This window comes from Bos javanicus, chromosome 16, assembly GCF_032452875.1.
Source record: "Bos javanicus breed banteng chromosome 16, ARS-OSU_banteng_1.0, whole genome shotgun sequence".
Classification (NCBI taxonomy): domain Eukaryota; kingdom Metazoa; phylum Chordata; class Mammalia; order Artiodactyla; family Bovidae; genus Bos; species Bos javanicus.
In genome coordinates, this window is record NC_083883.1 from 25,899,225 (window position 1) to 25,918,012 (window position 18,788).

Genomic DNA, 18,788 nt, shown 5'->3' on the forward strand with positions numbered 1-18,788 from the left:
CAAGGACTACACCCTAAGGTGGTCTAAGCCCTGTGTTAGGCAACTCCCACACAACATCAAATATCCTCCATCTTCCCCGGAAAAGAATAACTTTAGTTTGGAGGAGAGAGGCTCTTGGGTGAATCATTTACAGTATGTCCTTTTATTCCCAAACTCCGTCTCCCCAGCCCACATTTGCCCTTGGCAAAATCAAGTAGCCATGGACAATAGCTTCTGATGAGAAAAGAAGCCCTGAAAGCAGCCAGATGGGGAGTCTCAAGAAACTCTGAATAGCTGGGAGGTGGGGAGGAAGAAAATTACAGTGGGGGGGTGGTGCTGTGGCTCATGAAGTCACTGAGTAGCCCCTCTGCTCCCCCTCAGGCCGTCTTCCAGAGTCACCGCTTAGACCTCAGCAAGTGTACTTGCCAATCACCCCACTCTTCGGTCCCTAGAAAACGCTCTGCATTGTAAATGCAAAAGAATGTCATGAGTAGGAGATTGATTTCAAAGCAATTATTTAGGCAGCTTTGTAGCATCTGATTTCTCAGGACCCAAAACATAATCAAAGTTTTTGTTTGTTTTTTTTTAAGATGTAGATATTAATAAGAAAAGGACTTCCTAGGTGGTACTAATGGTAAAGAATTCACCTGCCTATGAAGGAGATGCAAGAGACACCGTTCGATCCCTGGGTCCAGAAGATCCCCTGGAGTAGGAAATGCCAACCCACTTCAGAATTCATGCCTAGAGAATCCTATGGGCAGAAAAATCTGGTGGGCTACAGTCCACGGGGCCACAAAGAGTTGGACACCACTGAGTGACTGAGGACATACAACACATTATTAAGAAAGCCCTGTCTTTGAATAGTGGTACCCCACATTCAGCTTCTCCCAACCTTTATAACAAAGCTGCCCATCACCCTGGCATTCATCCAATTCAGTCAGTTCTCACTGGAGTGGGATAGAAGTTCCAAGCCACCCTTAAGGTAGGAATGAAGAGATTCACCTAATAAGGGCAGACAAATGCATTTTTACATAATATGCAAGATTAATTATAATAAACTCAATCCAATTCACATACTTTATCAAGAAAGACAAGCTAATTATCTGTCAGAGAATTAGCTCCTATTTAAAGGGCATTTTACCTTAATTTGGCAAATGAACTAATGGGAATTGTCTTTCCATTCTGATGTATTCTTTTGACTGTTTAAGCATTCAAATGATTTCCAAGCTGCACTAAAACCCCAGGGTTTTAAAAAAATAGGAGAAAGAGGCAGGGGCACAAACACTTAATAGCTTCTCACAAAATCTAACTCTTTCTGTTGTTATTTACAAGGATATTCCTTTCAAAATGCCTTATCAATAGCATCAAACTGCGATTTGATTCAGTAACTCAGATTTCTGAAACAAGGAGCTGGTGTTGGTCCTGCCAGATCATTCACGTCCACAATATTTTCTGGTTTTTAATAGTATTGACTGGGTGCCTCTACACTCCCTTACTCTGCCCACCAACGCAGAAATTGGAAATTTACAGTACATGCCTTAGGGCACGTGTGTGGCACACACAGAATTTGTGCAAAGACCTCGTGATAAAAGATAAAGACTTCCCTACAAACTAGTAACTTTAACAGGCAGTTGGAGCTTATTTTTGAAGAGACACGCAGGAATGAAAAAATGAAGGAGGATTAAAGGGAAAAAAGAAACCCAAGGTGACTGGCCTGGAGCTTCCATTCCTCAATGGAAAAGTGGAGAAACTCCCAAACAAGGGGTTCCCTCCAGAGAGTTCTCTTATAATATCAAAAAGTTGGGACTAATCTTAACTTCATGAGTAGGCAAACGAATGAAGTAAAAAGTGATACAACCATAAAATAAGACACGTTATAACATTCAAAGAGAACCTGTGATGATTATACAGGAAGTAAAAGCATAGGCAATATAAAGTGAAAATGAATTTCAGTTTCTGTATGAAAAACTCTGCAAAATATGCACATATATGGGTAAGGAATGCAGAGAATATGTAAAAGTGAAACTAGGCCAGTCCGGGGGATTAGCGTGTCATCTAATTTTTCTTTCTAAAATTTTCTTAATAGTCCAGCAGTGGGTATATAATTGAGTCTTTGCTAAGACTTAATTTTATAAGATTTCCTTACAGAGAAATAGTATATAATTTTCCAGAGTAGCACTGATTCAGAAAAAAGTCCTGATGTAGTTACCTATCCACCCCACTAGAAAGGCTGGGTTTTTCCAAACCTTTAAACATAAAAAAAAATTGCCAAGCATCAAAGAGCCATTTCTACTTACATTCAGTGGTGATATCAATTCATTTGACTAAATTTATTACTTATATATCCCTTGGAGATAGATATATGATGATGAGCTTTTATTACAGATATATGGTATTATAATTATATACATTTGTAATAAATGTTAGCAACTATGTGTCCGGCATTGTTCATATATATATATACATATATATATATATATATTATCTAATTTAACCTCAAAGAATCCCATGAGAAAATTGTCATTCCCCTCCCTAGTTTATGGAAAAGAAAACTGAGGCACACCAAATTTATTTCACTCAACTTCATGCTGCTAATCAGTGGCAAAATTGAGATTCAAACTCAGCAGGCTGACTCTAGAATCTGTGCTGTTAACTTACTATTAATATATTCTCTCTGCTAGAAAAGATGCAAATTTCTAATAGGAAAGCTGAATACAAATGCAAATCAGCCAATCAATTCACTGAAAAGTCACTTAATCAGCTCCTTACAAAGGGGAAGGGAAGGAAAACAGGAAGCAACCTGGCCAAACACGTGAACCCACAGAATTTGCTTATTTAGTAACAACTCAAATGCAAACCAAAGCATTATACTCCCACTGGGGTTTAAAGGATTATTACTAAACTGAGAGTTAGGAAATATGGATTCTATGCCAGTGCTGCTACCAACTACTTACGTTCTCTTGGGTGAGTAATTAGTTTCCATATCTGTAAAATGGGACAGTGTAAAAAAATGTTCAATAATTCTGCCTGAATGAATACCACTTCAAGAACTTGGTTCCCAGGGGTCCACTCTGCTATCCTTCAAGGATGTTATTTATGCTTTTTCTGGGGTCTGTCCCTGTCACATTTTCAGGTTACCTGAGCTGTACTTATAAGCTTAGATTATAGAACGGAAGAAGAAAGATAAAGAAAGTAGAAGAGGAAAACAATAAATAGTAAATAGGTTGATAAGATTCTTATTCACTAATCTCAAGAGAATTGACTTCCCAGAGGTAATGATAACAACAAGAAAGTCTTTACATCCTTGAGGGGGGAAAATAACATAGGTAATATTATTATCCATATTAATAGAACAGATAATGAATATAAAACATAAATAATCAAATACTGTCAGGTCTTAGAGTCTTTGCGATATAGTCATATATACCTATCAAACATGCCTTCTTACTTACTATGTATAATTTCATACCTGTCTTCCTTCTTCCTTATCTACTCCCCACTCTAGAAAGTGAGTACATTCATATAGACAAAAAAAGGAAACTTCATCTTCAGATCCACAGGCTACTAGAAGAATGGACTCTAAACTTCTCTGTGTTGAAAATACACAGAGCAGAAGGTTCAGAACGCTGTGCCCAGCAGTCTCTACCAGGTACAGCTGAGTGACCTTGGACAAGTATCTGGACCTCTCTGAGTCTCAGTCACTCATATGTAGAATGCAGTGTTATCATGAGAAACAGTGTTCCCATGTCAGAGTCCACTAGATAGCAAACATTTCCTAAATGCTACAAATAATCATTGCAGTTTTCAAATATTTCTTTCATTGATTGGTGGCTGTAGTTAGAAACCTCAGCCGTGACTAAAATTTGAAGTTTCCCAAAGCTGGGATATAATTCAGGATGAGGTCACTGAGCAGCCAGCTCCTCTCTGAAGACAGAGTCAGCCACTCTGAGCACTGGAATTTTCAGTTGAGGAAATACAAGAAAATGGTGGGGTGGGTCTGGGGGGCAGCAGATATTGTAACCAAGGACACTTCATAGATAAAGCACAGTTAAAGGGACCCTAAGGAATGAGATCTATAGCTCGCTTGCAAATAAACATGTGGCCAGCCTGGAAAGAACTGAGCCTTTGAGGTCCTTAGAGCTGGGTTTCAGTTCTCATTCTGAAACTCACTGGTTAATAATCGCGGCAGGGGAGGGTATTGAATCTCCTCCTCTGATTCTCCCTCTGTAAAACTAGGAATCTAAAACCTCTCTCAGGAAGCTGTGCTGGGAACTAACTAAGATGCTGATGTGATATCCCGATGCCCAGCACATAGAAAGCTTTCACTTTTTTTTTCTCCCCGCAAACTATCTGGAAAATAATTTTCTAATTTCAGGGATGACAGGATGGTCAGTTATATGTGATTAAACAGTGTTCCACTGTCAGAGTAAAATATCACTCCATGAGAATCATCAGACCATTCTTTTGGATCTTACCATAAAAAATATGTTTTTTAATAAGAAATACAAGGCCCAGGAAGATGTCCTGGATCCCTTCAAGGAAGCCCCTCTGAGAAGTCTGTCTTGTCTTATTATTTTAAGAGGGACACAGACATGTTGTCATAACTAATGACAGTAATTCACGGCCTTGGAAACTGGAACCCAGGACTCCAGTCGAGGAGCCTGACAATCTGGTTTCTGACTCGGACAGCACCCTCTGCCCTCACACCGGTCTCTTTCCTCTGCACCCCTGCCCCTCCTTCCTTTCCTCCCAATCTACTTTTTCTTCCCTGTCTGCCAGGAGCAACAGCTGGTGATATTTAGCCCAGTGGTAGCAAACCCCAGGGTCAGAGTACAAAGAATGTGGGATTATTTCTCCCATAGAATAAGCACCGAGTACTAAAGAACTGGACAGTAATGTTCTGCCTAAAGTGGTGACCACCACCTTAGCCAGGGACGCAAAGTAAGCTCACATGAGCTCACATCATAAGGGGAAAAGCTTACACTCCTCAAAGGGAGGATGGCCTGACAGTGCCCCCTGCATCGGGCAGCTCCGTCTATTTACTTAATTGAGAATTGGGCAACAGATGCCTGATGGGAGTCCACTGGGAAGTAGAAAGGCCAAACCACACCCTTTGTTGAAGAACTCTGAGAGAGTTTAGCTTGATTTCGATGTCCGTGAAATTCCAGTCTTGGGGAGGGGTGGTAAAAGAAAGATAAGTAGACTTCTATCACAAATAAAACATCATGACAATATGGATAATTTGATGAATCTGCAATCCTTTTCTTTATGTTAGTGATCTAGAGGCAGAGCATGGGATAGCAGACTTTATCTTATATGAAAATACCAGGCTGCACAGCTCATTTCTGTATCCAAAAGCATAGGCTCAAGCTTGTTTTCCCTTTAAGTTACATAAAATATGGGTCTTGTTGGGGTGGGGACTGGAAAAAAAAAAAAATATATATATATACACACACACACATATATATACACACACATATATATAATGTATTTATAAATATACTTATATTTACATAAATATAGATATATTTCCCAACTTTAAGTAATAATAGATTATACAGATATAAGCTGAAAAAAAAAAAGATGCTGAGACTTTCCTCCTCACTTATGCATAAAAGCATCCAGAATCAAGGACTTCATAATTAGAAAGGATACTACATCAACATGAATATAAAATGTATATTGAAGTACTCTACAATAAAATTCAGACTGTGGTTCACACTCCCACTTTTTTCTTCCCTCCCATTTTTCTAATTAGTAAGGTTACAGTACATGGATCTGTAGCCACAGAAAATCTGTACAAGAGGGACCCACACAGTTTAGGGGAAATAGCACAGGCTTCAAAATGATAAATGCTTGTGTTTTTATTGAAGCCCTGTCCCTTAGAGTGGGCTTCCCTGATAACTCAGCTGGTCCCTTAGAGTAATTTTTAATTGTACTTGAAAACTCTTTTTTTCCTAAGCAGGCCAAAACCTTGTCTCTGAAATACCATTTACAATGTTTGTTTGCTTTGCATGCCCTCTTTTCATAGAGAGCTTGCAGGAAAAAATAAACGCAGGTCTTATTCCTATCAGCAACATGTCCCAAATTAGTGAGGTTCAAATGACACAGTTCCACTCCAATGCACAGAGGAAGCCTGTCAGCCCTGAGCTTCTTGAGACAGAGTATGTGCATTTCCTTTTTTGATAAAAAACCCCAAAATTTTTTTTAAAAAAAGTAAATTTTTGGATCAAGACTTTGGAAAGAAATTGTGTTGGCCCAAGGAGATGTGCTTAGAAAAGGCCAGACTCTATCTTGAAAGGGAAAAATAAAGGAGAAAAAAGCCAAAGGTCACACAAACATGGATTTCCTAGGAGAATGATATTTTCTCCAGATAAACTGTTCCCTAAACAAGATTTTGTTGCAGAAGAGAATGAAGAATCCACACAGGTACATGAGCTGCAAAGTGGAATGGATTTGGAATATTAGCCTGGTCCACATATGCTCTCATTTTAACATTCAAATTATCCTAGTTATGATGGCAGATGCCTTAGCCTAAAGACCAGTGCTGAGCCGTAGAAGGCATTCAATGATACCTGATGAACAATCACTTTGCTGTATAGCATTAATTAATGCAACACTGTATTGTAAATCAACTATACTTCAATGAAAAAAAAAACAAAAAAGAAAAATTTAAAAAGTGAATGAATCTCCCATACCCACAAGGGTTTAACATCCATGGAAACCAACCAATCCATAAGTCCTTAGACATCTAGGTTCAGGGATGCATTTTGATAATTGTTTTCCAGCTCTTCCTGAAACCATTAAATTCCCTAGAAGATGGGATCAAATAATCATTAATATTGTTCCATATTTCTAAGACCCAGGTAAATATCAGGGCTATGAGCTTGCTGGTTTCAAAATATCTTAGACTTAAGTCCTTATACTTCCGGACTGAAATCCCAAAATTCAAGAACAAAGGTAAAAATACTCAAAATGATTGATCGTTGTTGCTGTTCATTCGCTAAGTCATGTCCAAATCTGTGACCCCATGGACTGCAGCACACCAGGCTTCCCCGTCCTTCACTATCTCCCTGAGTTTGCTCAAACTCATGTCCACTGAGTCAATGATGCCATCCAACCATCTCATCCTTGATTAAACATATTATTTTAGGGACTTCCCTGGCAGTCCAGTGGTTAAGACTTTGCCTTCCAATGCAGGGTACCAGGGTTTGATTTCTGGTGGAGGAGCTAAGACCCCACAGACCTTGAGGCCAAAAAAACAAAACGTAGAAAATGAACTTATGGTTGCCAAGGGGAAGGGATAATTAAAGACTTTAGGAAGGTCATGTACACATTGCTGTATTTAAAATGAATAATCAACAAGGACCTATTGTATAGCAGGTGGAACGCTGCTCAATGTTATGTGCCAGCCTGGATGGGAGGGGAGTTTGGGGGAGAATGGATACATATATATGTAAGGCTGAGTCCCTTCACTGTTCACCTGAAACTATCACAGCATTGTTAATTGGCTAAATTGGCTATACCCCAATATAGAATAAAAAATTTAAAGTTTGGGGGGGGGGAAACATAGTGAACTTAACAGGATGGATGGATTTAAAAAAAAATTAGAAGCAATATTTAACAAATTCAATAAAGATTTTAAAACAGATACATCTTTAAAATTATGTATGCATTATTTTATATTTGCATGCAATATAGTAGATACTGTTATCATTAGATTATAGTACACACCTACACACAGACACACACAATCAACCTATCAACCTGGAAAGACCTATTTTTGCACTAAGGCTCTGAAATTAATCATGCATGTGACCTTGGACGAGCAATAAACCTCTCTAGGCCCCAGTTCCGTAACTGCATAATAAGAAGACTGGACGAGATCGATGGTGTCCCAGTTCACTGTGTGTTTGAATCACCTGGGAGCTTTTAAAAGTCCTGATACTTCAGCTGGACCCCAGACCAATTTAATCAGAATCATTGGGGGTGGGAACAGAGCATCCTAGGCCTTAAGTTGCCTCAGATGATTTCAAGGTGCAGCCTGCAGTGAAGGTTCCTGGACTAGTGACCTCTAAGCCTCCTTCCTCCTCTATAACCTGGGAGTCTCAAGTTCAGAAGAGGTGAGATGACTTCTCCTGGCCTTCTCCTGGGATGAGAACTGCTGCCCATCTTGTGTCCTGTAGCTGTTTGAACCAAACTGCTTCAGAACTGCAAACCAACACATTCCTATGCCCAAACTAGCGCTCCCCAGGGATGCTGGGCCAGGCAGAGTCTGGTTGGTGCTAACACTAGAAATAAAGGAAGCAGGCCCAGCTCCTGGTCAGAGGTTAATGCCAGCTCCTGAGAGCAGGAACACCACAAGACTATGTCTAGAGAATGTTTCGGTTCTGTAATTTTGCCAGATCTCCCTTCCTCTACCCTGCTTTTTCTCATCTAAAAGGAGTTTCTTGAACTTGTCCTTCACAAGCCAGATGGTAAACTTAACTGATCTGAATGGGTGAGGACAGTGGTTCCTACTTAACATGCTCTCTAGGGCTGTGCTTAGAAAAGGGACACCCCTTCTTCCCATCCCGCTGCCCCCTCACCCAGTCTCATGGATGAGATTCTGAAAGGACGTGGAGGTAGTGGGGCAGAGCCCAGGGCCCTGATTTATTGACAGCTATCTATGTGCCAGACACTCTATTTACATTGTCTTTCATCCTTGATATTGGAATTATCCCTGTCTTACAGTGAAGAGAAACGGGCTTGGAGTGGTAACCTGAGTTGCCTAAGGACAACTCCAGTTGGTCAGTGGCAAAGTCCCGATTGGAGCTCAGGTGAAAGTGAGCTAAACTCTGCTGAACACACAGTGAACAGACTTTTCACTCACATTTTAATTAGGAAGCAGCACAGTACATCCAAAAGCTTAAGGAAGATACAGTCAACTCTGAACCAGCTCGACTCACTGAAAGAAATGAGCAGGCCTTTCCATGAATTCCCTCCTTTTCCCTGGCCTTCCATCTCATCAAAACGCAAAGCTTCAAGAACTTTTCAAAATGAAGCATACTCCCCACTCCTTCCACCTCCCCTTTTAAAGTCAGACTACAATCCTTATTCCAAAAATAAATCAGCCTGATGAGAGGCCAGAAAAAGCAAAGCTTAATAGTTTTATACTTTCATTATTTAGTTAAGGGACATTCGTTGGACAGATTTATCATCACATTTTTACAAATTCCCCACTGAATAAATAATTCTAGGATATGCCGAAATTACTCTGGCCTTCTGACCCAACATGTCTTTGTAATTACTTGGCACTCCAACTGTATGCTACTTAAATTAGGTAACAGTCATCAAGTTATTTTTAGGCCATAGCAACACACACACACACACACACACGGCTGTACCTAACTTGTTATTTGCACTCCTTTGGAAGAGAGGCCAAAACTGCAGTTTTACTGACACCATCATTTCTGTTCAACCAACAGTAATACTACTGGGCTACATGGAGGGAGAGTTCACTCTGTATGAGGAACTGTTCTAGACACTTTGTACACATTAATTCATTTACTACCTAAACTACCACCAGGAGAGTGCTGCTACTACATCCTTTTTGTAAACAAGGGAAATAAGGAAGTAAGGGAAGTAGCCATTGGCCAAGGGCACATAGCTAGCAAGGCATGAGCCAAGACGCTCGGACAGGCTGGCCCCCTGCTCCTGCCTGAATCTCTCCGCCATTTGCTACACGGCTAATATTCAGTATGTCTGGATGTTAAACAGAAGCTCAGAATCACAACACTAAACATGTGAAAATAGATTATGCCTTTGTTTCACATATCTTAAAAAAAAAATCCTAACATCCCTGACGGACAAGAGGAAGACTTTTGTTTCTCCCACAAAACAGAAGATAAAACATACTTCCTCGGGGTCTCCGATGTCTAAGCACAGCCCTTCACTTTGTCATCAGACTCAGTACTGTCTACAAGTGTTGACTTCAGAGCCTTTTGTGACTATGGGAAGATGTGCCATCTATGTGGCTCACTTCAGGAGTTTTGATGGAAAGTTTTCTAGCATAAAAAGTTACCTCTCTCTGTGATCAGATCTTTGCTACTGAATCAGCTTCCTGAAGTGGTACTCACTCATCCCCCGCCAGCCCTGCCCCCAGTAAATACTACTGACTCAGAGGCAGGCTTGTCAGTCACTCTTTGTTTTGTGACAGCACAGAGCAAGTCCAGGTATGGGACCTGATGGACTCCTGTGGAAGAGGATGCTATAGATGCCTCCCAGTCTGGGGGAGTGCGTGGGTGTTGGTGGGGTGGGAGGCGCTGCCCCATAGATTCAATAGTAGCCAGTTAGTCAAAGTGGAATTCCAAGCTTGAAAAAGTCAACAACAGGGACATGACACCAATATTTAGGAGTGAAAATGTTGTCTGTACTGTACTATAAAATATGCCCACACTTCTTAATTTGAAAGCATTAAGTTTAAACATGAAACATACTGAAATATAGTCAAACATTATCTATATTCTAATATATTTCAACAACCAATAAAGGAAGAGAAAGCAGAGAGGGAAAACATTAACAATTGTTTAATCTGGGTACTAGGTATATGGCGATCATGATACTCTTTTCTATGTTTCTCTGTATTGGAAAACTTTTATAATAAAAGTTTTAAAGACACAGATTGTCTTTAAAGAGGAGGTGATAATAGACTATCCATTCCTACATAGGTAAATGACAAATTACTTCCCTGAACCCAGCCTTGCTGAAAAGGGAACCTTACAAACATCATAGCAAAGATGGTAGCTCTCATTATGGAAAACCCAGAATCGTCTAGCCTCCTTATTCAGCTGGGTGCAAAATCACAGTAAAAGTCAACTTTGTGTAAAACAGATTATAATTCTCTCAAAGCCTTTGCAAGTCTCTATACATGTACTTATTCGACTCATGGTTTGCCAGGTGGAGTAGAAGCACAGGTCTGATGCCATTTCTTCTTTGGAGGATGAGAATAAAAGACGAATTCAGACATAGGTCCCAGTGGGGAGGGGACTGTAAATTAGAACAGTCCCTTAATCCCAGGGTCTTCTGCGCCTCTGATCAGTTTCTTCCCAACCTGACACAGCATTACTAAAACAGTGTCTGAGCAGCCGCTCTACTTGACAGGCAGCACCAAAAATGGAGAGCACGGCACTGAAACAGGGGGGACATAAAACTTGGACAGGGAGGGCAGCAACCAGTGTTTACAAACAGAAACCAGAGACTCAGATGGGTCAGCCATAAATTAACCCGGGATTGTACTGAAATCTCTGAAAATAAACTCCCGAAGCCTTAGAAGCATCTACCCCAGATGCTAACCAACCCCCACCCCTAGCCCCACCACATCTTCCCTGCGAAAACCACTCCTTCCAAAATGGTACCGCTACTACTCTTGCTAAAATAAAATCTTACATCACCAAGGGTAGGGATTACTAAAATAAACCTCAGCAGAAAAGCCCGATCAGAATGGTCTGATAGACTCACTCAAGAACCTAGGAGAAGTTTGCTGGCCATGCCTTCTCAGAGGTACCCACCCCATTTTCACCTCAGTGGTGGTATGGTATTAACTTTTGGTTTACCCAGATGAAAGGGCAGCTAGAGGGGCATTCTAATATTGATCTCTTTCCCTTCTTTACCATCATGGCCCCAATTTTAGGCCATTCCCCTCCAAAGAGACCAAAATCACAATGACAAAAATAATAAAGTACATTACAGACCCTTCTGCTCCCAAACTACATATCTTCAACAAAATCCCCAGATAATTGAAGAAAGAGCCCAAACTACAAATAATACAACCTCTACCACCAGTGCAACTTCCAGGTCGACCGCCGCTGCGTCTCACCAACCTGAAAATGATGAGCCCTGTGGGCGGTGGTGGCGGCAGGCGCCCAGCTGTGACATCAGCAGCATGTCTGGCCCCGCCCCACTGAGGCAACCTTACTGACACTGAGGAACAAGCCCAGGCTGCCTGGGCTCTCAGCTGCATCCACAGGAAATGGGGAGAGGAATCCCACTTTGATCAGCAACACCTAGGAGATTCATTTCCCAGCAACCCACAAGCCACTGCCATACACAATAATGCCCACTCCAAAACAGAGGGTAGACTCTACAGCTCCTCCTTAACACTCTCAATGTTTAAGTCCAGGGTCATCTTCACGTGGATTATTTGATGCCTGTTCTCAGATCATTTGGATGCAAAAGGCCTGCTTTCCCTCAACGGCATCTACTCTACATGAGCAAGAGACCACCCTGAAGATCATTCCATTGGTTCTCCACTTCTTGGCTCCCCAGTACAAACAACTGAGAAGTTTGTAGAGTGTATTTTCTCTTCTGAAAGAGATGAGACAAGCCAGGAGCACAGAGACAGAATGCTAGCTGGGTAAACCTACTGGGAGTCACTCAAAGTCAGCCAAACAAGAATACAAAATGACAAAATACAAGGATACACAGAGGAAATATGAGCATATCAGTAACCACAAGAAAACCCATCAAAAACAACATAAAATGCCTGGGTGCTGCTGGAACACTCTGGATGTAACTTCCATGATGTTCTCCTTCCCCTGAGAGCCCACCAGCCCTTCCTTAAGGGAAGCTGTACCTTTATGCTAGTTGAGCCCAATAAGAGTAGGCTCAAGGCCAGTGATGGTGGGCAGGGGAGATGAGGTCCAAGGAATTTAGAACTGGATTTCTAAGAACACTCCTCAACAAAAGGCAGAATGCACCACTGGGAAGACAAGAAGAATGGCAGAACTAGCCCACAAAGGAAAACCAACTACCTTGCTCATTCCAATGGCCTTTTGCAATTTAAATATGCAAGGTGTTCAAAGGAACCCAGCGATGCCTTTGGTCTACACAGTGCAAGAGACTGGCTGCCAATGTGGCCCAGACTGTGTGCCTTGACCCAACACTCAAGGAAAGAGAAGAAAGAAGAAGACTACCACCATCACCACCACCACCTGACAGAAAACACTGAAGATGAAGTGTGGTGTACAGTGTCCCAAAGGATGGCATCCAAGGGCAAAGAGACACATCTTGGAGGGACAGCGGATGCAGACTCCCTCTAGGTTAGGCAACGCTGTGCAGAAGGAGCCCAGAGACAGGTGGGCAATTAATTCCTCCTGCCAGGGCTCAGTGACACTGACATCTAGTTATTCACGCTCAGTGTCCTGGGGCAAGCGACCCACCATCCCATCTTGGAAGGAGCTATGATGTCAACGGTTGTCAGGTGACACCAGAAGAAACAGTGTGTTGGGAGTATTTCATAAAATGACTCCATCCCTTGGAGTTTTGGCAAAGGAATGGATGTTTGAGGTGAACTCTTGGAGGGGCCCTAAAATAAGGATCTCTGCCCTTTTTGAAGGTCACTTTCAGAGAGGTGAGAAAGAGGAAGAATTTCCCACAGAAAGAACTGGTACCTGGAGGTTTACTTGCAGTTCACCATGGTTGCGGTTTTCTCTGTTCCATCAGCTTTGGTTAAGTCTGAGAGACAAGAACTTTCCAGCTAGTTTGAATGGAACAGAGTTACCAGCGCAAGCATGACTGCAGATGCCATCTGGTGTCATAGAGCCCCTTTTTAGAAAGATGAGAAAACCATCTCCGAGAGGGGGAAATGACTTGCACAATGCAAATGAGAAGGTGAATTAAAGACTAGAGCCCAAGTCTTCTGGCTTTCAGTTCAAGGTTGCTGGGTTTCTCTCCCAACCCCAAAATAATTAAGAGAGGGCATGGAAGGGAAGACAAGAAGAAGAAAGGCAATTCTGGTCTTTTGCAGCCAGCGGAAGGAGGATGCTGGTACTTCTCAGATAAAACCCAGGGTGACCCCAGGGCTGTGCTTGGGGAGAGGGTGGGGGCATTACCTTTCAACACCAGAGGTTCTTTGCCTTCTCTCTTCAGAGACTCGAGGACTATGTGGAGTGGCTGGGAGGGTACCACTCGGCTCGGCTCATTGGTATTCTCATCGTAAACTATAATTTCTTTGGAAAAGATCCTCTTGAAAGAGTCCTTGCCTTCCCTACAGGAAATCAAGTCTAAGACAGTGATCTTGCCCTGCTGCAGTCTCCGTCGGCTGATCTTATCGGCACAGTTAATGTGGACAGCTCCTTGGATGTGACTTTTGTTGTACTCCATGAAGGGCCGGCAGTCAATGATGACAGGGCCCTGGCTTGGCAGGTGACTCTTGCTGCATTTGGTCATCTTCTTGGCCAAGTCATTAGGGTAGATTATTTTGATGCTGGCTAGCTGTTTGGGGGTCCCTGCCATGGGGCTGCCCACCCCACCTGATGGACTTAGAGAGCCTGCATTCTCACTGTTGTTGACCATCTGGCTGGCAGGACAGGTGGTAGAGCTTCCGATGGCGGTGGTGGCGGTGCCAGCGGCAATGGCCTGGGTTGGGGCCTGATTGTCCTTGTCGTAGGTTGCCACAGTGCAGCAGCTGGCACTGCTGCACCCACAATTCAGGGAGCGGGCAGAGCCGCTGGATGAGGGCATATACGTCAGATTCGCAGCCTTTAGGGACACAACGGTGGTGGCGATGACAGGAGGGTGGCTGGTACTGCCAGGGGCGGCAGAGCCAAGGTAGCTAGAGTCTAAACAAAGGTTGAGATCCTGAGGTCGAACGGGCCTAGACAGTGCCACCACTACCCTGTCGTCTAAAGGAGACGGAGGCATGAGGAGGCTGAAAACTGGCAATTCAAGAAGAACTCAAGACAGTCTGTAAAGAAGGGGAGGGGGGGGAAAGAAAGAATAAAGTCATGTGACACAAAAAGCAGTCGAATCCAATCCCTAGGAAAGGACTTTGCATCCCTCTTAGCGAAGTCGTCCTAAGTGCCCAGTATCCTGTCACTCAAAGCTTGACTCTCACCACTATGGATTCAAAGAGGATGCACACCTGAGGACCACCCCCCGCCCAACGCCCTGTCCTGGCTGAGTCTAAGGTTAGATGTAAAGTCTATGCAAATGTTGATGAACAACCTTTCATGGACCCACATCCAAGTTCAGCCTTAGAAAAAGTACAAGCACAAAGGATCAGAAAAGCTCAAGATGGATGGGAAGGTTCTTAAGAGGCATCTCTTCTGGGCCTCATCTCCAGGGCAGAAGTATACTGCAATCATCTGAGAAGGACCCATACGTCCGCCCTTGCATACTTTCCATGTAATTCCTTCAGCCACTGCAAAGGCAAAGGAATGACCAAGAGTGCTGGCAAGGCTCATGGGAATATACAGCAGCTAAATATACATCAGGGGCAGATGTCAACTTTCTGCATATCAGAATGAAAGTAGCCCTCTAAGTGAATCTCTTTAATTTTGAGCTATTCTTACTTTTCTTTCTCCCAAGTCCTTTGAAAAGCACAACAAAGTCATATTAAAACCTCCCATGTTTCCTATTACCCTCTTATTTATAAATTAATCTGCATGTCCTCTTTCATTACATACTGGTCCCCTAAAATGAAGCCTCAAGCTACAGAGGCAGGTCTGAAAACCCTGATCCTGACAGATCCATCCCTCAGATGGCTCCCTTGCCGCACCACCCACTCCACTCCTGCCTTTAAGAAAAGAACCACTTCAACTCTCCATTCTCCTCCTTTCCCTACAGGAACATCCTAGAGCTTCTCTCAGCGGAAGGTAGCCACTATGCATAATCTTTTGATCTCACACAGATGTGCCCTCTCTTCAAGAGGATGGATTCATAAAGAAGACTTCCCAGTGAGAAGTAAAGAGTTGCCCACAGGGGTCTATGTCCTGTCTCATTGAGAGGGTACCTGCAAAGGGACAGTTCCTTCCTCCCTATAGGCATAGAGGTACTCCACTCCCGGGCCCTGCTGGCTCCTCTCCTACTAGACATACACACAGAGGACAGGAGCTCATCTAAACCAACTTTAAGAGATGTCTGGAAAAATGTCATCCAACATCCCTCTACACAGGACTGTCACCATTCTCAGACACAGAGCCAAAATGTCACAGGCAGAATACACACACACACACACATACACACACAGGGGCTCGCACCTATCACATCCACAGATCCCCACCGGACTCAGCTTTCCCTCACCACCTTTAGATGGGCAAGAAGAATCCAACCCCTGTTCTCCCTCCCTTTCTCCTTTCTTTCCTCCCTCCTCCTCCCCTTCCTCCCTTGCGTAGTATTTTTTGAAGAGCGAGTACTATTCCAGAAGCTATAACTGTTTCCCAGCTGGACCCAGCAGTGAAAAGTCTTTGCTATTGTGTTACCTGGTAGGGTACGTCCCAGGATCAACAGTCCATTTCCCTTGAGAGGGACGCAGAAGCGTGCTCATGGAGACACAAGCTGGGACCCCCACCTCCACACAGAGTGCTCGGCGCGCACAAACGCGCTCGCTCGCTCGCTCGCTCTCTCTCCCTCTCGCTCGCTCGCTCTCTCTCTCTCTCACACACACACACACGCACGGAGTGTATAAAGAGACCTGCATCCCTGCAGCACAGGGTCGGGCATATATATTGCCCGTGAAACCATCCAGACAGCCTAGGAAACCTCCCGAAAAACACTGAGCTATCCCCCTCCCACTCTAGTCGCCCTTCCACCTCTAGTTAGCGGCTGGAAAGAAAATTAAGTGGTCAGAGAATGCTGCTTCCCCACTCCCAGGCACTTAACATCCTCCTTCGCAACACAGCGCACTAACAAGTCCCTGGCCTTTAAAACTGCCGCAAAGCATCCCAACAAACCTCATTTTTTCCTTCGCCCCCAATCCAAGTAGACTGCAGAGAGAGTAAACGCACAGGGCGGCGTGAGCCAACAGCGGGAACACTTTAACCTCACCTGCTGTGGCTCCTCCATAAACATCGCAACACACACACGCGCACACACACACCACATACATACTCACTCACACTCACACCGCCTCACACCCCTGGACTCTCAGGAGTAGCCACGGTGACTTCCACTTACTTCATAAATAAGTGTAACCCTCCACCATCTGGCGCTCCGCTTCAGCAAGGGATTCGCACATTCAGCCCTCATTCACTAGGCTTCATTGATCTCCAGCAGCAACATAGTTACTTTCTCTTTTGCTACACTGTAAATGTAAGGTTCTGAGGGGGCGGGCCGGCTGCCGACCGACGGTGTGTTGAACCAATAGGAATTCGGAGAAACCTGACCGCTACTTCGCTGCAGCCCGCGACCAATGGGCACCTGGAGGGGGTGGAGCCAGGGCGTGGCCATGGCTCTTTAAGGAGGGTTTATCCGACGCCGCTTTGGGTCCACAGTGTTATAATACGGACGGTGATGTCATTGGCAGCCAATCAAAAACTTAAAAGGGCCAACTGGGGCCCGCGCGGAGCAGCTGCTCTCTATTTACATGTAAACCGAACCTGCAGGATGCAGTTAACCCTTTCCGGGGCTGAATTGTCAATGGGCTGTGTTTGCCGCTCCGCCTAAAACTGGCTCTGCAAACTTGGCGGGATCCCTGTACATCGCCTCAACAAGGGACAGACCACGCTGTATATTTTCCCTTCTTACTCTGGCTGGATGATCAACCGTGTTAGAATAACTTTCTAAAGGCAAGAGGCAGCGAGAATAATCACTATCCCCAGTTGGAAAAACGGGTTCCCTGAGTCCCTCGAGGTGACTTGATAAACCGAAGATTCACGGACATCGCCCAGCTACCCGAGCGGGGGGATGAATGTAAGCGCGCGTCCAGGGACATCGCTTCTTCTACAGTCTGGGCCCGGGGCCACGCGCTGGAGGCCTGAGCTCCAGCGGGACTGGCAAGTTTGCCGTCCATCCACCGGCAGTGAGGCCCGCCAGCTTCGCCACGGCCCAAGTCCTCGGGGCCGCCCCGCTTGCTCCGCGCCGCCAGGAAGCATCGACCGCCCGCCCGCAGATGTCGCTGCCCCTCCGGCTGCCCTACTGCTGCCCGGCGCGGCGGTGGCGCGGCGCCCTGTGGCTCGCCTACTTCAGCGCCCCAGTCACGCCCCCGCTTCCCTCGCCTGCCTCCCGGAGCTCCATCCGTAGCTCGAAGGCAGCGATGCGGAGGGCTGCTCGGAGGCGGCAGCCTGGTTCCCAGCCAGAAGCTACAGAGGGCGCGTCCCCGAGGGGCTGCACAGGCGCCACCCCATAGCCCGCGCGCCCTTCCCGGCACCCGGGCAAGGAGGCCTCCTGCCCGCTAGCGCCCCCTCTTCCACCCAGCGAGCAAGGTCCCCGCGCCGCACTCAGCAGAGCTGCGCGCTACCGGCCTCCTTCCCCTCGCCCCTCTTCAGTTGCCCGCCACCCTGTAGGGGCCCTGGGAGCCGAGGACCCAACAGCCCGGAGCTTCTGGAACAGCAGCGGCTGGAGGAAAGGAGCTGAAGCTGAGAAGAAATAACCAGCTTGAAGTGGAGCCGACGGAGAACTGGAGGCGGCGCCGCCCCTCTGGGTTCTCCTGTATTTCGTCGCCGGAGGGGTCGCGGTCAGAGGTGACCATCTGAGCAAAACAGGGGATTTGGAGGCGGGTGTGTTGCCAGCTGGCCTGTTTATCGTCAGGAAAAATCAGAGAAACTGCTGGAAAGTCTTGGGGTAGGAAAAGAAGTGGAAATGATGAGATAAACTGCAGAGAGTTTGCATCAAGGAACCCTAAAGAAATAGAGCTTTTTTCTTTTTCCTCCGTCTCCTGTCTGAGAGAGGCAGGGGTGAAAGAGTGAAATAATTATAGTGGAGTAATATGTTATGAGCACTATAGACTATTTGGCTATGAATTTTTCTCTTACCACATTGAAGGTGTCTGGAGACATAGTTCAGGTTGTAAGCCTGATAGGCAAGCTAAGTGACCTGGGGACATATTCACA

At 44.8% G+C, this 18,788-nt stretch overlaps 1 protein-coding gene across 2 annotated transcripts in view; it reads right to left on the minus strand.

The window, feature by feature from the left end:
- The window catches only part of DUSP10 (dual specificity phosphatase 10), a 40,981-nt gene extending 23,217 nt beyond the window's left edge, over positions 1 to 17,764 (minus strand). The window contains exons 1-2 of one of the 2 annotated variants that reach the window (XM_061382246.1): positions 16,915 to 17,764; positions 13,851 to 14,704 (exon numbers count right to left, since the gene is read on the minus strand). In XM_061382246.1, the coding sequence (XP_061238230.1) occupies positions 13,851 to 14,661 (811 nt within the window). In that variant the 5' untranslated portion in view covers positions 14,662 to 14,704; positions 16,915 to 17,764. Of the gene's footprint in view, positions 1 to 13,850; positions 14,705 to 16,220 lie in introns of both variants that reach the window. The other variant, XM_061382247.1, reaches the window with a different exon arrangement.
- Positions 17,765 to 18,788: the final 1,024 nt, after the last annotated feature.